Raw genomic sequence first — 23,919 nt, forward strand, 5'->3', positions numbered from 1 at the left:
CTCTGTAGCACAAATATATAATTTAAGATAATTTAAAATGGTCTGGACAGTAGCAATTACATCATCTTTAGACCTGATGACATCAGTTATTCCTAAATTTTGTAAAATCATAGGGATTAATCTTGTGCATTTTGCTAACTAGCTTGGTTTAAGCGTGGTCCTGGTGGTCATACAAACGTACACTTCAAACGTACGAACGTACACTAAAAATAAAGGATGGATCAGCACATAGACGTCTATGCCCTGATCCCTCCATTATTTTTAAGACCTGATGACATCACAGATCCACAGGCACAGGTGAGGTTGCATCTGGCATTGTAATAACAATCTGGGCTCTTACTTTTAATCAACAACGTCAACATATTATACAATGATAGTAAATTCATCATTCTGCTGTAATAATAATATATGAGATACACATGTTCAAAAACCATAATAAATCTTTTATTTACAGTATTTTCAGTGCATGTTTCGAGGGGATATACACAAAACAGTCTAAGCAGTTTCACATTATACAGAAGGCACATGACACACACTGGGAACAATTAGAAGTGGAAACACACCATGCATCAACTGAATAATCTATGGATTGTTTTAATTGGCAGCAGCACTAGCCAGAAAATCCATCTACAAGTCAGACAACCCGATCCACTTCTACGGCTGAGTTCTCCACAGCAAACTTAGTAAGCACCCTCCATGTCTGATGTTGCTGGGGAACTAACTTGCCTGGAGCTTCAGAGGACAAGCAGCTCAATGGCAACTGGTGAGCCACAACGTCTGCAAATCTACAGCTCAAAGCCAAACGTTTTGCTGACGACGGTTATATTTAGCACCATCATTCCTTTTTCACGTGAGCTAATAGGCAACCATCCATTTGGCACAAGAAAATAACATGTTTTGACTAGCGGTTTTGTCACTTTCTGCTTTAATAGGGCCACAAACATTTATAGCAATAAAAAAATCGCATTTTAAAGAAAAAGCGCAATTTTACCATTAAAACTTGGGCTGCTCACTACCCTCTCTTTTTTTTTTTTTTTTTTAGAAGAATGCAGCAAGGGCAAATACCCTAAATGATTATTTTGTGCAATAAATCTTAATAATATTACAGTACAATTGTAATATTACTTCTATTTATTGTTCAATTTATAGATGTAGCAAATGTTTTATTGGGGTATTATTTACAAATCTGGATAAAAGCGCAGAAGAGGGGAATATTTTTTGTTTGAGAAGTTTTTATGTGGCATGGTGCAAAGAAGAAGAACATCAAAAAATTTTTTTTTTGTTTTTTTTTTTCAATGAGAGTTTTGCGCCTAGGTCTCTCTCAAAATATCTTCTTAAATATTAGGATTCGGTGATTGAGTTAGCCATAATTGTGAAAACCACAACTTATGTTTTTAAAATTCTTTTCAAAATCCTGCCGTTTAAACCTGTGAAAAAAGCAAGGCTCCCTTAGCCATCAGTTCAACTAAAATGAGTTATTACAGTACCAAAAATGTGGCCTTTACTCCAGTTGTAATACTAAACCCTTGACATTAGTAATACATGGTGCCCCACTGCATTACAAACCATTGTAAACATTGTTATAATATTCAATTGAATTATTAATTTATTATTTTTTGTGTGCTACTGTATGATGCTACATATTCTTGCACATAAAACTTTCACAATATGTACAAAAGAAAAAGTCAAATTCTGTGCATTGAGTAAATTATTTGTGGCACAAGTCAGGAAGCACTTGTACATGGCAAATTGATGGTGCATGCAGGCATTAGCATTGTTGGGTTAAAAGACCACTAAACATACAATGAAGGAGTCAATGTAAAAGGGAAGCAACCTTTTTTATACTGTCTGGGAGCAATGTTGCATGTCTCTACCTTCATAGGGTGACTGCAGCTTAAACAGAATCACTATATTTAATTACTATACTATAATGGCCCTACCCCCTCCTTCTTTCCTGGTGAAAACCCCAAGTTGCCTTATGGGCCATTAGCCAGTTCTTTGTGGCCGAAGCCCTTGAAGTCCCTTGGACCACCACATCCTAGACTCACTATTATGTAACATTGTCATGCAGCCTGCTAATCTAGGGTGGGGGGGTTGTTATGGGGTTCAGTGGGGTGCAGTTCAAGAAAACACAAGGTAACCCCTCCCTTTCTGTTGCTTTTAGAGAGACACATTCTAACGTATGACCACAAAACACTCAACTTATGTGGGACCAGGGGTAGGCAACCAAAGCACTACTGCTGTTGTGGAACAACATCTTCCATGAGACATGCCCCAAGTATGACTCCCAGGGGCAGGGGCATGATGGGATTTGTAGTTTCACCATAGCTGGAGTGTTGAGGTTGCCTAACCCTTAATTAAAGGATATTTAAAATGACAGCTGACCATATACCTGCAAAGCTTTAGTGTCCAAACTCAGACCTAGGGGCCTCATGCAACCGTTTGGTACATGATGTGCTGTTCTTGGACCCTAGCAGTGGAAGAGGGAGCACTGATTTGTAAATGGGTCATAGCAGTGATCTCTACTAGTCCCATGAATCAAACCAAAGTCTTTGACTGTCTCCTGCTGCATGTTTCCAACCAAACCTGTGGCTTGTCCTTAGTATTTGTCCATTATTTGCTCTAGTATGTCTGCAGTCTCTGAAACCCCTGTCTAGCATTACACAAACTAAACATTATGTGTGGCCGTATGGTGATGTCTGGGGCTGCAGCTGATACCTTTTGAATTGACACCCACCACTGTAATGTATTACCAAACAGAACAACTAGTATTAGAAAATATCGCTCCATGCTGCACTAAGGTCCTAAAAAGCATATCCAGGCAACATCTGAAACCAGTAAGTTATTAAATCTATCCACTGCAGAAAGTTTCCAGAGAGCACCTCACAAGGTCAGTGGTAGCATGGCCAGCACTACCACTAGGCAACCGCCTAGGGCACACTGCTGCCTAGGGGTGCCTGGCCATTGGTTTCCCTCCACGTCTGCATGCTCTGCTGGCTGCAGCATGTAACTAACTCAGGCAGCTGCTCCATCCGACTGGTAGTGTAATTAGAGGTGCAGTGCAGCACTGGAGCCAGCGATAGAGGAAGCAGAGCCGATTCTTCCTGTATAGCACAACTTCCTGTCACATGAGCAGGGCAAAGGGGGTGGAGTCAGGGATGGAGCCAATGCGAGCGGCAAAATTAGGTTTCGCCTAGGGTGTCAAAAATACTTGCACCAGCCCTGAGTGGTAGGTTGTACTTACTGCAGTCTGTGTAGTATATACTTCTGTGTTTCTCTACTTTCTGTATCATCAAGGCAGCATTGAATCTGGTGACTGTGACAAACTTCATAGAGCTAACATTTACTTTTTACATAGCCTTTCTATAGGGGAGATACAGAAATAAGCCTGCAGTGAACATGCTTGAGGATTCCTCCTCTACATGACAAGCTGGGGTTCCAAGATTACCAACATGAAACTGGGATACACTACAGGTACACTGATTTAAAGGTTTCATTTTCAATTTTTGACTTGCAGCATAGCTTTAAAGCTGAACTCCAAACAAATCGCTAGATACATACATGAAATTCATATATGAAAGCTGTTTTACCTGCCAAAGGATTTGCATTTCTGTCCATCCAGTTCTGAGATTTACACAGCTTTAACACACAGCACAGGGAAGGACACCTAATTTTTCTTTGCAGCAGTTAAAGTGGAACTAAAGTTCAAAAATAAAAAACTGTGAACAGGCAGCTCTATAATGCATGTCTCTTCTGAAATAAAATACCCTTGCCTGCCTGTTCACAATCCCCTGCACAATGAGCTACGCCTTTAGTTCCGCTGTAAGTAACACTTATGCCGCGTACACACGAGCGGACTTTCCGGCAGAAAAGGTCCAACGGAACGAATCCGATCGTGTGTGGGCTTCATCGGACCTTTTCTGTCGAAAAATCTGACGGACCTTAGAAATAGAACATGTTTCAAATCTTTCCGACGGACTTGATTCCTATCGAAAAAAACGTTCGTCTGTATGCTAGTCCGACGGACCAAAAACGACACAAGGGCAGCTATTGGCTACTAGCTATTGAACTTCCTTTTCTAGTCGTACGTCATCACATTTGAAACGATCGGACTTTGGTGGGATCGTGTGTAGGCAAGTCCGTTTCGACGGAACTCCATTGGAACTCCGTTGAAAAGTCCTTCGGAGTTCAGTCCGACGAGAATTCCGCTCGTGTGTACGCGGCATTACAGGTCATAACATTAGAAGCAGCAGACTGATGAACTTATCTCTCTGTCACTTTGCTTGCTTGACCTATCAGCTTGTTCCATGTAAGCACATTGGCTCATTGTGCTGCTTCACCCTCTACCACTCTGAGTTTCAATGTACAGGGACTGCAAGAGGTTGATACAAAACCAGATTTGGGTACTTACACTACTTACATATAAAAAAGAAAAAAAAAAGAACGGAAAAAAAAAAAGAATATTTAATGATAAATTAGAGCTACATTAATTTGTGTCCTTTATATTTCCCTGGAGTTCAGCTTTAAATATTTCTGTGATTTGTCCTCTTCATAGCCTGATAATTGCACATTTGTCAGCAAATGTTATTAAAACTCTTTTAAATGAACCAACTTGTGACTTATGTTTAGTGGCCCTTTAAGGAGAGGATTTTTGCGAAACTTTGCCCAGTTGTACGCGCTCCTCTAAATGTTCCCAGTGGTACAATCGTCCGAGACAATCCGCCCAGAGAATATTTTCACAGTGTGTCCTAAATGAAGTATCCAGAGAGGAGGACGACCAATATCCAGCACACCAAGTCCGTCATCCAGGGTCCTCTGGATTAATGCAGAGGGGGGCTCTGTGATATGGGGGGCTCTGAACAAGGGGTGACTTGTGGTGTGGAGAGGTCGGTGGCTGGGGACAATTTGATGACGCTGGTTTGTTGAGGCTCAGAGGTGACCTCAGTCCGTTCGCTGTCACTGGCCATCAAGTCCAGCAATTCAGAGTCACTGCTGTCACTGTCCCCCTCTGTCCTGTATGGGCTGCTGCTTCTGTCCATGTCCCCCTCCGCGGAGCACGGGACCTCAGTCTTTTCTGACTCTTCCTTCTCTTTGTCCTTCTGTGCTTGCGCCTCTTTGGAGTGTCTCCACTTCATGCGCCTGTTCTGAAACCAGACTTTGACCTGGAAGAAGAAAGAGGGAGTTAATGCATGTGGTACAAACAGTAGTGTCATCACAGGGGTAGCAGAGGAACCCACTGATAGATAATCCGTGGTCCTGGGTTGCTGTGTTGACCCAGCTCTACCCTAATTCAATAGCATATATATACAGTATATATAAAAATAGCAAAAATAAATAAATATATATATTTTTTTTTCATCCCTTGTTACATCTCAGCACTGCTCTCCTCATTTCTCAGGGTGGGTTTCCTGATGGTGACCATAGTGAACCATTCCTGTGCAATGTGTGCCTGCATGGCTCATTGTAGTCTCCGTCAAATGCCCGTGTGACAGAATGAAAACACAGGAGCACAACTGGGAAATAGGGACAGAGCACTGTCCCAACAAGAACTGTCTGGACTAGGGTTGCCACCTTCTTCAAGCCAAACCTGAACACTTTAGCAGTGCGTGGCTATTTCTTTTTTTGTAGTATAAACTATAGGATTGTAAAAGACCTGGAACACCTTTGGGTGCCCCAAGGAGAGTAGTACTGCAGCGCATGTAGCGTGCCGCAGCAAAGAGTGGGTGTGGCCAAATTTCATTACCAGTGGGAGGGACATAAAGGTACATGGTTAAATAATACAAAAGCTTTCTTGTACCCATAAAATATGCTTAGATTAATAAAACAAATGTCACTGTAAAGATATGAACTTAGCCTACCTTAAAAGTGGACAGTGTGAGTCATTATTATGTATTTATTACAGGTACTTTTATAGCTCCGTCAAATTATGCAGTGCTTTACATATATTATACATTCACATCAGTCCCTGTCCTCAAGCAGCTTACAATCGAAGGTAGAACTGTGGAAAGTGTCAGTAGGGCAGAGGAACAGTCTGACAGACCCCTGATGTCTCACTTTTGAGACAGAGAAAGGGGCTGAGGACAGTGATACCCCAGTTCCTTTCTCTGCAGCCTCAGCTGCACTGGACAGTGAATGAATAGGAAGTGCTCTGTGCATAGGAAAAAAGTATAGCAAATAAAAAAATATTGTATTGATAATTGCTACACAAGCCATGTTGTAATTTAATGCTATTAAAAATTACTTTTCCGATTCAATCTGCAGCTGCTGTAATTTTCCGTTAAACTAAATGCACTATGGCTTCCTGTTAATTCAGCAACTGAAACATAGTAAACACCATTTACTATGCTTCAGATATGAATGCACACAGGAGCGATCGGTACCAATCACCCACTGTGTTCATTCGGACATGGATGGGGGACAGTAAATTACATATTTTCCCACCCCTTCCCCTGCTCTTAATCCTGAAACATCCTCCTTAACAGCCAGTGGGAGAGAAGAAGAGGAAAGCTGTCAGCACTGCGGGGGTTGGGCAGCAGAAAGAAGTGGAACTTGGACAGGAGGGGCAGTGCGGGCAGCATTTACAAGTACTGATCGGCTGTATTTTCCTCCTGTAGCCCCTGATTGCCATTGGGAGGGAGAGGAGGAGAAGCTGGTTTTCCGATGCTGCAGGAACAAAATACAGCAGATCAGTTCTAGTAAAAGCCACCCCTCCTGTCCAGGTATGAAAGAAAGGCTGCATGGGCCCCTTGGAGCATGGGGGGCCACATTCTGGTCTGAATAATGTGTCCAGGCTTCAAAACCCGGACTGTCCGGGTGAATTACGGACATGTGGCAACCCTAGTCTGAACAGGGACCTTCATGATATGGACCATGGGTATTGTTTTAATGAAAGCTGCAAATTTGAATTCACATGAATAACTTTAGAGATTACTTTAACCCCTTCCCGCCCATCCCCAGTGTCCCTTTATCAGGGGCTACTTGATCACATGTCCACTGTGATTGGCTGTCACAGGGAGCCAGCCCCATCACCTCCTGATCATCAGTGGAGACCAGAAGATGTCTATGACAGCTCGGTCACTGTGCTGGGAGCAAGCAGTGAGTGATGTAGGACTACAAGCATCACAAGAGAAGACTTTGTAGCATCATAGTAAAATGAATATAAAATGCAGCTTAAGTCACCGCTGATAGTGCCAGCCTAGTCCTGCCAGGCATGTACTGGCCATTGGGACTACAGGGAGTTTCCCGGTGGGCCGATGGCTCAGTGGGCCGATTTCAGTGACAGTGGACCGCTGCCTCCCTCCGGTCCTCTGTCCCCCCCCCCCCCGCAGTGCTCACCTCCTCTCCCTGGCTAGTTATGCAGCGCGCCTGAATACAGACATGATGCTCAGGAGTCAACACTGAGAAGCTCATCATACGATCTGGAAGGAGGGCGGCCTCACTTTCCTGCCTAATCTTGTCCCATTGGGGGGGGGGGGCGCCAAACTGATTCTTTGCCCCAGGTGAAATAATGTCTAGCTTCCCCACTTGTACTGCCTATAAGAGAAATAATGTAGAACGGCTAATGGCTAGTGGGGGGGGGGGGCTTGGGTGGCAAGCCGGCATGGGAGAGACCTGTCAAAGTGGGCCAGTCTGGATGAAGTCCAGGGCCAAATTTTTGTCCCAGTCCAGCCCTGAGTCCTGCTGTACTGCCCCCTGGAGCTAGTAATTTATATACAGAAGAGAACAGCAAGCAATGTCACTTCAGTTCAGCAGGTGTTTTATATCAAGTGAAAACAGGACATGGACATAAAACACGCAGCACACAATGCTGGCAGCTTGCGGTGTGTCATTGTTCTAACCAGGGGCTGATAACAATCTCCCAGCCACACTGCTGCACACACAGATAAACTCAGCCCAACTGGGGCTACTTCAGACCTAAACAGACCAATATTGTCCCCAGGAGAAGCCAATAATGACATCGGGTTTATAAATAACTCTGCACTTGCTGGGAAGTCTTCTCTGCAAATACAGATATGAAATCTACGCTTGCCTAAAGACGTCTAAACCTATGAACCATCCAGAGATGGTCAACACTTCTAAAACCATCTAAAAGCTGAACTCCATGTAGCTATAAAAGACACAATGAATGCAACTTTGTTTTCATTCTAACATAAGTAAACAAAAGTATAGCAAATAAAAATGATATTGCATAGATAATTGCTACACAAGCCATATTGTAATTTAATGCTATTAAAAATGACTTTTCCGATACAATCTGCAGCTGCTGTAATTTTCTGTTCAATGAAATGCACTATGACAACCTGGAGGCGCTCCGTACACCGTTAGTGTAGATAACGCCTCCAGAAATGTAATTTCCTGCTTGTGTGATTGGCTCACTGATTCTTGTAGAAATCTGCACTAAAATACAAATTACCAATTTTTTTTTTTTTTTTTACATTTTGGGCACCCCCTACATTTACATTTTGGGCACCCCCTAAAATAAGAAATTGTGGTTGAGATATTCCCCAAGAGGTAAATATTTCTAAAGGGATGCCGATCCTGCAGCTTTTCTCATTAGAACACCAGTGCACCAGGTGATTGTGTAGTAATGGCTTGTGTAGCAATTATATATGCAATATTATTATTTTTTATTTTAATTTTTTTTTTTTTATTAGTTCATTTTTTTCTAATGCAAGTGGAGTTACCCTTTAAAGATGTATTCATGAAAACAAAGTTGCATTCATTGTGTCTTTTCTATCTACATGGAGTTCAGCTTTTAGATGGCTTTAGAAGTGTTGACCATCTCTGGATGGTTCATAGCGTAGATTTCATATCTGTATTTGCAGAGAAGACTTCCCAGCAAGTGCAGAGTTATTTATAAACCCAATGTCATTATTGGCTTCTCCTGGGGACAATATTGGTCTGTTTAGGTATGAAGTTAGGTCTGTTTAGGTCAGAATCAGACTCTCCCATTCAGTCTGCAATCAGCCTGGTGAAACAAACAGCTATTTCTTCAGAGCAACAGAAAGTAGGACTCTGTTTGTTAAAATCCTTGCCATATACATTGGTCACCCAGAGGGATTTTTTTTTTCTCAGCAAAAATGGAGTTATTCTTTAGGCGCACACAAAACCTGTGCATACCCATGCCAGTAAACTTGGCTCTGTATGGGGCCTGGAACAATTTGCCCCATGTGAACAAGGCTTTACAATAAATCACCAAAGAATATGCTCTGGCACACCTTTAACAATCACTACATCACACCATGCATCCAAACAAAACATGTTATTTTTTTGCTTCCAGACAGATTTTTCAAAAAATAAAAAAAAAATTTTTTACATATGCTAAAACAAACTAAATACGTACCAACAATTTCGCAAAGCCATACCAGCAAGATCTTTATCCTTTTCCCTTATATTTATAAATGCAATATTCAATTAAACTTGACCCTTTATGTAATATAAAAAGGTAGGCAAGCTAAGGTCAGCCTTTAATGCAAAACTTATATAGCTTGACTGTTTGATTCAGCAGCTATTGCTGCACGATTACTTGATCCAGTATTTACTATACAGCTATTGTGACTTGACTATTCTCTGTCAAGCTGCTCACACACAGTTAAAAAAAATATTGAATAGATTCCTCCATCCACACTATACAGCCCAAATACATGACTCTCCCACTGAGGCTATTGCGTTATGACAGCTCGCACCAGTGGCGGACAGAATATCCAAACAGCGGCTGCATCTGATTGGATGCCGGCGCCCTTTTTTGGCAATTTTCTGTCTCCTTTGATTTCTCAATGGAAGGTTATCAGGTGAGAGATTGGTGACAGGACCACCCATGGAGAAAATTTTGGCTGGTTCATCAGGACCTGGCTAAAATTTGCATAGTGTATGGCCAGGTTTATGATGCTAATATGAAATCAAGCATCAGTGGAAGGAGGAACAATTTGGAGGTGAAACACTCGGTGGAGCTGATGAGACCCAACAGCTGATCCCACCAGGCTGTTGAGTATACTCTGCCTACTGCACACCATTATGGGATCATGGTGAAGCTTTGCAAATTCTAGCCTCATATTGGAACTGGATGGTTAAGAATAAAGCCATAAATGTATAAATTAGACTTTATGCTGGAATAATAAATCAGCATCTCTGCATTTAACAGCAATATTGCTAACTCCGCCATGGCCGGTCCCAAGCCCGTGCTGAGAAAGGAGGAGGGTTCCACAGGGAAGGCGCCGGCCTTCCCTGTGATGGTTGTAGGTTTGAGGCACACCAAGGTTTGGCTACAGCTAATTGGGGAAGGTGAAAGACACTTTGGGGGTTATTTACTAAAGGCAAATCCACTTTGCACTACAAGTGCAAACTATAAGTGGAAAGTGCTCTTGAAATTGCACTGAAATTGCACTTGGAAGTGCAGTCGCTGTAGATCCGAGGGGGACATGCAAGGAAAATAAAAAACAGCATTTTAGCTTGCACATGATTGGATAATAAAGTCAGCAGGGCTTCCCCTCATTTCAGATCTACCCCTCAGATTTACAGCGACTGCACTTTCAAGTGCACTTTCAGTGCAATTTCAAGTGCACTTTGCACTTGTAATGCAAAGTGGATTTGCCTTTTATAAAGAACCCCCTCTGTGTACCTGAACCTTAGGGCTGGTCGATTGGTTTAAGAAAACAAAAATCAATATTGCTGAGAAAGCTGCCAGTTTATATTGTATGAAGGGTCCAATATAATTAAATAGTGCATTATAAGGCCTCATTTGGGCTGGTACCCATACTGGACTCTGTATCCACCCGAGCTGTATGCAGGCAGCCTATGGAGGTGGCATATGCAGCAGCAAGATGGACACAGCAGCTTGCCAAAATTTGACAGCTGTGCAGGAGGGGAAAGGTCTGAATGGCTTTAGTAAAAATCATGTATGTTTTAGAAAGTTTTATGTGCAAAAAAAAAAAAGTAAAAAAAAAGAGGATATATTATTTGCAGAATCTGTCTGGTAGTGAATAAATAACAAAATCACTGATTTGTTTGAACGCATGCTGTGATGTAGCATTTGATAAAGGTATAACAGAGTATATTTTATGGAGATATGAATGTATCAAAGTTAGATGCAAGCTGTTCTACAAAGGGTTTTTTTAGCTTGTCCACTATTAAGAGGGTGATTCTAAGCTAAAAACAAGAAAGAATAAAGCAGAAGTTTGGATTTTATAGAGGGAGGGGGGGTGGGACACTGGTTCCCCTTTTTTCTCCCTGTATTATGGTTTCTCATCATGTTGAGCAAGACAAAAGCATTATTTTTTTGTCTGAAACATTCAAATCATTTTCTGCAGCAAACCAGATTCTTGCTTCATCCCAACCACAATACATAAAGAGGCACAATCTATAGCCTTATTCATCCTTACGTTTCATAAATCCGTTTAAACAAGAGAAAAACTGATTTTCACTTCCCCTCAATCCTGCATTTCGCAATGTGCAATAGAACAAAAATCACTCTATTTTCCTGTAACAGTCTTTAGAGGACAAAAAGTGGTTCTTTTTTTTTTTTTGCACTCTTAACTGTTTTTCTGAGTTTGAGAAAAGTCATTTCAGAGAAGTATATAAATGTGTTTATGTGGTTGATATACAAAAGGAGCAGAGGGTGTTCACTTTGCAAAGTGAATTTTCACTCAGCTTGGTGAAGTTATGCTTATTTTATTTATCCGATCATTTTTTTCTTGAGTATGATTGAGTATACCTTGCAAAGTAAATTAATACTTAGCTTCACCTCTTGTAAATCAACTCCTATGTGATTGATGTATGACTAATTGTATTGATAAGAAGCTAAAATGACAATTATTATTGATATCTAAATTATTGGGCTTTAGCTGTTCATAATAACATATATTTATTTTATAATTATGCATCAGATGTAAACATGCAAATATATGGGTCATATTCATAAAGTGGCAAATGGTTTATATATTAACGGGTCGCTTTTAACATTTATTGTTTCAAACAGCAAATGTAAGAAGTTAATTTACTAAATGGGTAGATGATGGTGGGGGTGCTTAGTAAATACGGTAAAGTTGATTTTAAGTCAACCACCCAATCATGCAGGGAAAAAAAATTTCTTGTTAATTCCCTTGTGCATGATTGGATAGTTTAAGTTCACCTTATTACCTAAGTTTGGTGAACATTCACTTTACAAAGCAAACAGTTTCTACTACATTATTAAATTACTCCCACTGATATCATCATTTTTTTTCAGTGAGGATTCCCGTGGAGAGACTTTGATGCTCAATCTCTGTTGTCACTCCACACATTCGCCAGACAGTTGCAGATTTGCAAATACTGACATTTGCCCTCTACACCTAGGGCATTACATTTTATACTTTATATTTATAACTACTGCAAACAGTGGGAGAAAATGCCAATAAATAGGGTCAGATTTAGGCTTGTACCTATATTGGACTTTTTTTTTTTTTTACTGGGGCCCCTCAGAAATATGGAGATATTATACTGCATATAACAAATATTAAAATATATATATATATTACATAGCTGTAAAGCTATGAGATTGTGTATTAATTTATTATAATATAAATAATTCTGCTTTATAAATTATTTGGCATAGTAATTAATTTAACTAACTGGATATGTTAAATTATGTTTTACGTTTAAAATATTTACATATCAATTTAGTGACCATCTCCATATATAACTGTAAGCATTTATTTGTAGCACCACAATTGTCTGCAGCACTGTACTAGGCAGAACATGTTGGAGGTAGTCATATGAACCACTGAAAATAAAAACCTCATTCTTACAAGTTTACAGTCCAGAGGAGTCACGGATAGCTAGCGAAGGGTTAATCTACTAAAATCTTTATTAAAAAACTTGAGAATAATCACTTAATTTAGTGAATAAAGTGCAGCTGTGCTCACTTTGAGAAAAAAAAAACAGGATTTTACTTTGCATGTAATTGGATGATTGAAGGTAATAGCTCTGACTTTGCTTCATTAACATTTTGTTCTCTTTTAGTACAGCAGTCCCACCAGATAAGGAACTTATATCGGCGTTATGCAAATTAAGACTCTTTGCAAGTTAGCATGAAGGTTTTTAGGACTTTTAATATGAAACAAATAAGAAGTTGTTTTTCAGCACAAACAGAGGCTGTACAGAGGCTGTAGAATTCATATATAATTATTATCTAAATTGTGTCCTAATTTTGTAGTGTGTTTCTGTACTTAGAAATCTAACATGAAGCTGGTAATCATTTGTTTTGTAAATTTTCATATGTAGCATTGTGGGAGCCCTTAAGTGCATTTATTTAAAAAAAACAAAAAAACGTTATAATATTATTTGGGAGCATAAAGTTTCATTGGGGAGGAAGGCAAGATTTTGGAGAACAACACTATTAAAACTCATGGGGAGTAATCTGCTAGAGGAGCTGAGCCTGGCCATACATGACTCGCATTATGACTGTAAGGCTCCATGCACACTGGGCTTAAAAATAACGTCTATTCTCTTTGGAGTTAAAAAACGCTCATATACAGCATTTTTTGTACAAAGTTTAGACGAGTTTAGGAGAGTTTTACGTTTTTTCTATATAAATGTTAAACTCAAAATATGCCTCTTAACGTCCTAATTGTGCATGGACACATAGAATAACATTGAGCTGCTTCTACAGGCAGAACACAAAACTCCTGTAGAAGCAATGTTTTTTAAGCCAGTGTGCATGGAGCCTTAAGCTGCCCACAAACTGCTCGAATTTCTAAAGACCCTTGTTGGCTTAGCTGAAATTCGAGCAATGTATGGTCCTGCTCAATTCAACAAAATTTGATGCTTATCAATGGAAGCTGTCAGATGCAGCCACTGTTTGGGTATAATGACAGCCTAAACAGGCGTCATCGGCTGTCGAAATACTATAGCCAGAAAGGGAGATTTGTTCATCTGCTCTGTTAACGTGAATAGATTGCTATCATTCAGTCTGTGGGCTGAATGAAAGAAATCTATTAGGCCTCATTTACATGTGCAGCTGAGGGGTAGTAAAAATTGGTGGTTATCCTCGCTTTTACTGTCCCCACCCCATGACCGCCAAGCCACAAGTTACAATGTTGAGCAGCCATAGTAAGTACACATTGGGGTTGATTTACTAGCTCTGCTGACTTCATCCAATCATGTGCAAGCAAATAACTGGGGCTTTTTTTTGTTTTTTTTCCTTGCACGTGATTGGTTATTCTTTGCAAAGTGAAGCTTTACTAAACTCTGCAGCAACTGCCCTTGCAGAGTGCAACTGTACTTTCCAAAGCGCACAGTCTATTTGCCTTTAGTAATTCAACCCCACTGCCTCAGTCGCTGTGCACTATGATTTATATAATGTGTCGCATTTGGCAAGTGGAACTAATGCCAAGCGTAGCTCATTCGACAAAGTGGGACTGCGCTGCAACCATATGTAATACACTCATTTGCAGCACAATGCAGCAGCCTTTTGATGGTTAAGGTGTTGCAAAGTGAATATATACTTTAAATATCCAATCAGATACAAGGGAAATGAGGAAAAAAAATAACTGGGGTTGACTTACTAAAACTGGAGAGTGCAAAATCTGGTGCAGCAGTGCATGGTAACCAATCAGCTTCTAACTACAGCTTGTTCAATTACTCTTTGACAAAAAAAAATGGAAGCTGATTGATTTCTGTGCAGAGCTGCACCGGATTTTACACTCTCCACTTTTAATAAATCAACACCACTGGACCTTACCTTACACCTAATTGGATGATGTAAGTGAACACACACACTATGTGATCATTTTCTACAGCTAGCGGTCAATTTGCTAAAGAGTAAAGGTTGTTCACTAAGCAAAAAGAATATTCACTTAGCTTAGTGAATAGGGTGATGCTGTTTTTACATACAACCACACATCTTTTTTTTTTTTTTTTTTTTTTTTTTTATATAATTTAAAAAAAAAATCTGTCAATCTTCTAAAAATGTAGCTTTCAATAAATAATACCTAGTGATTCTGCAATTGAGGATCATTCAAAAGTCTCCTGGTTTAGGGTGACAACTGTCTCCCAGTTATGCTACTGTGTCACCCTTCACAGGCACCCCTGGTGGAAACTACAAGCATTTGTGTTGCACACATTGCACAGGCATGGTTGGTCATCCATTGTCATTATCAGGAAGCCAGTCCAGAGCAAAGATGTTCAGCTGACATTAAAATGAGTGCATATAGTGAGGAAGGAGATCAGTGAAAACGATGAAACAGTATTTTATAGGACCTAGCAATTGTTTAGGATACACCATGCTTTAGCAAACTAAATCTCACCCAGTTATTGTTTAGATCTACTGATTTAGTTGTGCTCTGTATAGTGATGCTAGGTCAATGAAACTTTACCCGTGCCATCATCTTACCTGGGCATCGGTGAGCCCCAACATGGCTGCCAACTGCTTCCTGTCCGGCTTGGTGACGTATTTTTGCACTTCGAACCTTTTCTCCAGCCCCTTCCTTTGGAGATTGGAGAAGACAGCCCTGGACCATGACCTCTTCCTCTTGTACGTCTGAGGCATTGTATCCTTGGTGAGGACTGCATATGGGCCTGAGGGGCAGAAACAGAAAATATCATGAGATGACCATCTGCCAAGGTGGGGGGGGTCTACTTGTAAGTGCTGTAACTTGTAGTTCTTCAAAAGTTGGGGAAACATAAAAAGTGTAGCTATTTGTTCCATCAACCAACCTGAATACATCTAATATGCCCTCTAGGTGTGACACAAGAAATTGCAATGGTTGATTTTAGAGATAAGCAAATAAGTTCATAACGTGGGTGAACACATAACATTTGTATCATTGTACAATTAAGCCAAACATATGCAGATCTGAGCTGTGAGGGTGATACTGTACAAAACTTTAGAGCCTAAGACTGGTCATAGAGTACTCTTTTTTTTGATCAGCCAAGGGGCTAATTGAAAAAACAAAACAAATGGATTCCCCAATCCACACAAGTGAGGTAGATGAAGGAATCTGTTCTGCTGAGACAATAGGGGTTTATTTACTAAAGGGGAAAAGACTGTGAACTTTGCAAAGTGCAGTTGCTCCAGAGCTTAGTAAATGAGCAGAAACTCTGCTGACGTCCATCGTCCAATCATGTGCAAGCAAAAATGTAGTTTTCTTTTTATTTTCCTTGCACGTGATTGGGTATTCTTTCCAAAGTGAATCCTTACCTCATTTAGTAGCTCTGGAGCAACTGCACTTGCAGAGTGTAACTGTACTTTGCAAAGTGTGCAGTCTATTTGCCTTTAGTATATCAACCCCTATGCAGGGGCGGACTGACAACTCATGGGGCCCCCGGGCAATAGGAGATTATGGGGCCCCCGGGGCAATAGGAGAAGATTATGGGGCCCCTGGGCAATAGGAGATTATGGGGCCCCCCAGGCAATAGGAGATTATGGGCCCCCCAGGCAATAGATTATGGGACCACACAGTATACACACACACACATACAGTATACACACACAGACACACAATATACACACATAATATATACACACAATATGCACACACAGTATACACACACAGAATACACACACAGAATAAACATACACACACTGAAAAGGTACTGGAGAGTCGGGGCAGCTATAATCTTGGGATTTTAAAAAAACACAGATTTTTACATACTGTCCCTGGTTTTATTGAGGCTGGCAACCCTGATGGGGCCCCTTAGTGGCATGGGGCGCTCGGGCAGTGCCCGATTGCCCAAATGGTCAGTCCGCCCCTGCCCCTATGTATTCTGACTCAGAATTCACTGATCAGCGGGCCTGCAGCCCATTAGTCATTGCTGCTGATCGAGAAACATTTTCCAACATACCGTTCAACAAAATTCAATTGTTAGATTGACATCTGTCAAGCAGGAGTGGCTATATGTGGATTGAAATTCGGGTGGTCCTTACTGAACTGTCCAAATTCAATGCTTCTATGGCCAGCTTAAAGAAGAGTTGCTTCTTACTGTGAAATGACCCCCACCTACTGGGGTTGGATTTACTTTAAGAAACAAAGAATGTTGACCTAGTAAATGTTCCCTGGATGAGGTTGTGTTCACATGATCAACCAGTCAGGATGAAGCTTTGTTCAAATGATCAGCCAATCATGTATTAGCAAAAACACAGATTTATCATTTCTCTTGCAAATGATTGGGTCTTCAAAGGAGACGCGGGTTTACCTTAAAGGGGAACAGCCTCAAATTTTTTAGTAAATGTTCTGCTTTTAATTTTACTTTGTTCATAAAGCAGTAAAACAATGTCATTGATTTTCTAAAGGGGTAGATTATGTATACTCTGAAAAAGAGATGTTTACTTAGCTTATAACAAGGGAAGCTTTGTGCACTTTAAATCATCCAATCATGAACAGAAGCAAATATTGTTTTTTATTGTTTCCTTTCTGATGATTGGGTATTCAAAGTCAAACAATAGCTTTACTTTATTTAGGGAACAGTCTGTACTCTTTCGGTAAATCAATCCAAATTATACGCAGGATATATTTTTATTTCTGTGAAGCACCATTAACTTCAGTCAACCAATAACATGCAAACTAAATCTGTGCTTCTTTCATATGCTTGGGCATTTGAGGTTAACACACATTATCTTAGCTAAATGACATACTTTTCCTCTTTAGTAAATCACTCCCAATGCATATGCATTTGGGGTGAATGTATTAAAGTAGTTACTTTTAGGATGGGTTTTGTTCACTTCAAATACTGGGGCTGATTTGTTAAGCGCAAATAGGCCATTCACTTTTGAGAAGTTGCACTTTGCAAATACATTTTTCCCAGAGCTTAGTGAATGTGGTGAAATTTTACTTTGCAGAGAATACCCAATCACATGCAAGGAAAACTTAAAAAAAAGAAAAAAAATTTGTTTGGATATGAGGGGAAATTTGGGAGGAAAAGTCCTTACAAAGTGCACTTTTCCTTGCAAAGTGGATGTTCTAGTTGCTTTTAGGAAATCAACCCATTGAGTCAGGATCACTAAATAGGAAAGAATATTAACCTGAACCCAACTGAATGTTTGAACACAAGCTAGTGTAAAATAAATGTATATTTTATTAAACAAGCCTTCATTTGTACACACGTACATAATACACAACCAAATGGCCATATCAATAAGGAAGAAATAATAATAATAATATCATTATCTATAATTTAATAAAGTGTAGTGTCAGGAGGATACCATGATATTAAAAAAACTTGTGTCTGTCTCTTATATTTCTTATATATGTGTTATTGCACATGATAAAGAAATATACTGTGGTAATTTTTTCCAATCTTATTCTGCAATTTTTTTTTTTTTTTTTGCATTGTTTAAAGGGGAACTACAGCGGGCCCATAGAAGGCCATTATGTTAAGAGGAAATGTTGCAGAGATGTTGTTATGATGACAGCAATGGGCCATTAAAGAGCCCATTAGCCAGTAGGTGAGTTACAGATGTGTGAGCTGAGATCTATAGATGGACTGGCCTGGGGGGGGGGGTGTGGGACAGTACCTGGAAGGTGTCCTGGAAGTGCTGCTGCATTGAGTTCCTCTGGTTGCTGTTTAGTTGCCCCAGGATAGTCGAGGTATCACTGAGGGGCTCTAGAGAGGCGAAGAATTGGCTGGCTGTAGACTGCATGTGGGGGGCAGTGTGGACTCCTGACTGGCGGCCTGAGCTGATCAATGAGGTCAGATCTGTGATCACAAAGGAGAAGATCTGTTAACAGATCCAGCTGTACCTGCTGACATGCCAGTATCCACCCCAGCACTGTGCCCCACTCACCTCCACCCCCCTCTGCATTGTACAATGGATACAATGTAACAACTCCACATTCTATTCTATATAATAAAGCACACACCTAGCAATCAAAAAAATGCACTTCATGACTTTATACATATAACACACCACTCTACATAAAAAAAGAGAATCCAAAACGTAATAATTATAATTAAATAAATAATTCACAAAAAAGAAATGTTCTCTCCATTCTATAAAAAAAACAACATATTACTCTGTTGTACTTACATATATAATACAAAGCTCAAATCTACATAGAAAATACTATATACTCCATTCTCCTTAAAAATACAAATAATAATATGTACGGCTCATTCTATTTAAAATACAAAACATTATTTCTTTGTACCTAGATATATAATACAAAGCTCAAATCTACACAGAATATAATGCAATACTCAATTCTTCCTAGAAATACAATTAATAAAATATATGTTCTTTCCGTTCTATCCAAAATACAACACATTATTCCATTGTACATAGATATATAATGCAGAGCACAAATCTACATAGAAGATGAAGTAATACTTCATTTTTCTCAAACATAGAATTGGTAAAATAGATATACTCTGCACACTCTCCATTCTGTATGAAATAAAATATATTATTCCATTGTTCATAAATAGAAATCTCAGTAATCAAAAAAATGTATAACATAGTATTCTGTATTCTACACATAACCCCAGTTACCTTACCTATGTGTGTGTGTGCGTATTAGGAGGGGGGGGGGGGGGGGGGGGGTCAATACATTTACTACTAAAGAGAGAGAGAGAGAGAGAGAGAGAGAGAGAGAGAGAGAGAGAGAGAGAGAGAGAGAGAGATACAGATATAGATATATCTATATATATAGATGTATCTCTATCTATCTATCTATCTATCTATCTCTATTTATCTCTATCTATCTAGATAGATAGATAGATAGATAGATAGATAGATAGATAGATAGATAGATAGATAGATAGATAGATAGATAGATAGATAGATAGATAGATAGATAGATAGATAGATATACAGGCATACCCCACTTTTAAGTACACAATGGGGTTTATTTATTAAAGCTGGAAAGTGCTAAATTAGGCCCATTTCTGCACAGAAACCAATGAGCTTCTAGCCCCAGCTTGTTCAATTAAGCTTTGGTGATAAAACCTTGAAGCTCATTGTGTTCTATGCAGAAGTGAGCCTTATTTTGCACTTTCCAGCTTTAGTAAATAAACCCCGTTGTGTACTTAAAAGTGGGGTATGCCTGTATATATATATATATATATATATATATATATATATATATATATATATATATATATATGTATATATATAGATATATCTATATCTATCTATAGATATATATATAGATAGATAGATATATATATAGATATATATCTAGATATATATCTAGATAGATAGATAGATAGATAGATAGATAGATAGATAGATAGATAGATAGATAGATAGATAGATAGATAGATAGAGAAATATATTGTTCAGGTAAACTTCCTAACAAACTGCTCAATCAGGCTTTAGGAGAGTTTAGAAAAAGAAAAACTTGAAGAGATATTTAAAGCAAGGGCAGGTTCACCTATTCAGCCTAAAATATTCTTCATAGTAGATTAGCCCCAAATTATATTTCTATTAAATGTGATTTTAGGTCTATTTCCTAATTAATGTTACATTGTAGTAAAGGTGCCCTGCTAACATATTACCTAGAATTGCAATAGTTTATATGATGGATAATTAATTATATTGTAATCTCAGAAAAATATAGCCATGACCATTTGGGAGTAACACTTCCATACGATTTTTACATTAAAAGACTCGGATAGATTGCTAGGAAAATATTTGGTGAAACTGTTGAATTATAACACTGCCAGTCTATCGCTATATGAACATTATATTATAGAAACTGTTGTGATTTCCTGTTTAGACGTTTTCCTTTTCATTTATGTATTTGATACAAATCCTAATACGTGATGTAGCAATGGAATTTATAATTTTATATAATAAATATCACAAGCAGCATTTACCGGTGTGATCGTTTCTTAAATTATGTGATCTGATATATCCGTGCTACAAGATTTGTCGATGCGTTAATTGACATTTAAATCGTGATTAGTTATCAGTGTTTAGCAGTACACAAGCAATATCTATCATGTAATTACAACAATTATATAACATTTTACTGGTAATAATGATCTGGCTAAACGAATATAAAACATACGATCAGTATCAAATGATATTCTCTGTGTCTCTATGTTCTCTGTGTCAGTCTTCAGGCTGATCATAAAATGGACATATTATTCCATCTACTAGGGACAGGGTCATGTAATAATATTTCTACCAGTATTTAAGATATATTATTACATATACTGTGTAAGGATTGATAAGAAATGTTTATATTCAGACAGGAGGAATATTGTGTAGCGATGATATTTTAGATACTGACCGAGAATATGATACACTTCATTTATCCAATTATGTGAAAAGCAATCTGTTCATTTATCTCGTCTGCACATGATTCGATCATTTGAAGTTATTTTTTATTATTATTTTATTAGTTTGTTTGTTTGTTTTTTTGAGTGAACAATCTAAACTAACTATGGATTTTAATTATGGACGCCGATTTACGACAGGGGTTGAGTAACGTTACGAAATACATTTAACTTTAATGTGAAAAGCCAGTTCCAGTTCACTTATTTCATTTGCGCATGATTGGCTAATTGGCATGAATATTCAGACAGCTTATTGTGTAAAGATTATTACCTCATTTAGTAAGGTCAGCCCAATTATGTGATTTTATCTAACAAGGAAATTGATGAATGGTGTAGCAGTGTGAAAAAAGAGTACTATAAATATAGGGAAATGAAATATATACACCCACATACACATATAAAACTCTGTCACTCTCTCTATATATATATTTAGAGAGAGAGAGAGAGGGAGAGAGAAGGGAGATCTAAATACAGTGTATATATATATATATATATATATATATATATATATATATATATATATATATATATATAGATAGATAGATCTATATCTATCTATCTATCTATCTATCTATCTATCTATCTATCTATATATATTATATATATATATATATATATATATATATATATATATAAAAGACACACCACACACACATATGTGTGTGTATATGTATGTATATATTTATATATATAGATATATATATAGATATATATATATATATATATATATATATATCTATATATATATATCCTTCTATCTCTCCCTCTTTATATATTTTCACGTAATATTTACTGCGGAAAAATAAATATGAATACTATTAACTGCTTGTATAGAATTTTGGCATATATTACATATTAAAATTATACTAATGTTATATTACCTATCAGACTTATCATACCCATATAAAGTGCAATTGCCCCCATGTTATTTGGTGATAGGTGACAAGCTGTCAATGGCATTCTACAAAACCCCCCACCCCCTTTGAATTATGATTAGGTCACTGGTATATGTGGATTATTGATAACAATGAGTAATATATGGATTATTGATAGCAATGAGTAAAATATGGATTATTGATAACAATGAGTAATATATGGATTAATGATAACCATGATGAATCTATAAATCAATTATTGGAAGATTACCTCTCAGGGTGTTGCCTTCCTTCACTTTGGGGTCAAATTCTGTGGACAAGATCCGATCAATCCCGAACTTGAGGTCCTTGCTGGAGGGGGTGGGCAGGGGTGCCCCCATGTGGCCCCTAAGGTTGGGGCCCCCCCGGTGGTGGTGGTGGGTTGGTTGGTAAGGGGACAGAGGGGAGATCCTGAATCCAGAGTCTGGGGTGACCGGGTGGGTCTGAGGGGGGAGCCCCCTGGTGTCTGGTAGTGAGCCGGGTGTAGGACCCCCATGTGGAGGATCCTGGGGGGCTGTCAGGGTCCCCCACATGGAGGATGTCAGCGATGCAGAAGGAAGGTTTCTTAGCGGGGTCCGGAGGAGGGAAGCCCCCCGAGCAATAGGCAGACCACAGGTTAAAGTGAGAGGCGGCATAGAACGGGGCCAGGCCGGCGGTGTACATGGTGCAGGTTGATGTCACAGGGGCCCCCGGGGTGCGAGGCCAATACTCTCCGCTCCTGGGTGCTGTGTGTACGGAGGAGGCGGCACGGCACTGTGCATGGGACAACTCCGACAAACTTTCCAACTTCTCCGCTCTACTAGAGTCTCCCTGAATCCGTTCTCATTGGCTGCAAGCCCGTCCTATGCCAGGCAGCCTCTCCCCTACACCCTGGACACGCCTCCCCTCTCGTTGCTTTGTATGGCGGAGGCGCAGGGAGCGGCTACGCCTTCTGTCTGCCCGTCAGCCAATCGCAGCGAGCAGAGAAGTTAGACTAAAACTTTTCAATGTTCCAAAACAGCGAGAGAAAGGCCTGCTGGATCAATGGAAGGGCCAACAGACATGTCAGTTACCAGGGGCCACAGACATGTCAGTTACCAGGGGGCCACAGACATGTTAGTTACCAGGGGCCACAGACATGTCAGCTACAGGGGCCACAGACATGTCAGTTATTAGGGTCTAATAAAATTATCTTAATAGTCCTCAAGATAAATGCACCCCACAGATTATTATTATGATTATTATTAATATTGTTTTATGCTGTTCTATACCAATCCAGTACATTGTATATACGCACACCTTTGTTCACAACAAACTCAACAAACCAGCTATGAATAATAACAATAAGAAGAAGAAGAAGTATAACAACAATAATAATAATGTATTATTATTATTCATAGATGGTTTGTTTTATACGTGTATACGTATAGACTATATAATGGATCTGTATGGCAGCATGCTTGTCATTTCATTGTTTTGTGTATAAATATAATCCAGCATTTCTCTGGATGCAATGATATTTTCATGTTCTTCTTAATGCAGATACATATAGTTTAATGTAATAGAGATATTTGTAAACCCAGCACTGAGGAATGGTCAGTCCCAGAGGAAATAAGTCAATAACTTTTCTAAAATGTTTTACTCTCCAGAATCATAGCGGTGGATGTGATGTCAAAACCATATAGATTTATCAGATGTAATAAGTCTGATTTACTAAAGTAGCTGTCTGAGAATATTTACTAAAAACAGAATGGAGGCTTGGAGGTTTACT

The 23,919-nt window shown here is 39.0% G+C and overlaps 1 protein-coding gene across 1 annotated transcript; it reads right to left on the bottom strand.

Annotated features, from left to right (window-relative positions):
- Positions 1-422: 422 nt before the first annotated feature.
- Positions 423-23,013, bottom strand: HLX (H2.0 like homeobox). Its single transcript, XM_073628350.1, is given in 6 exon segments — positions 423-5,162; positions 15,368-15,555; positions 18,490-18,669; positions 22,402-22,608; positions 22,611-22,667; positions 22,670-23,013. Coding segments are annotated over 6 exon segments (1,137 nt in total). The 5' UTR covers positions 22,833-23,013; the 3' UTR covers positions 423-4,820.
- Positions 23,014-23,919: the final 906 nt, after the last annotated feature.

Source organism: Aquarana catesbeiana, linkage group LG04, assembly GCF_042186555.1.
Source record: "Aquarana catesbeiana isolate 2022-GZ linkage group LG04, ASM4218655v1, whole genome shotgun sequence".
NCBI lineage: Eukaryota > Metazoa > Chordata > Amphibia > Anura > Ranidae > Aquarana > Aquarana catesbeiana.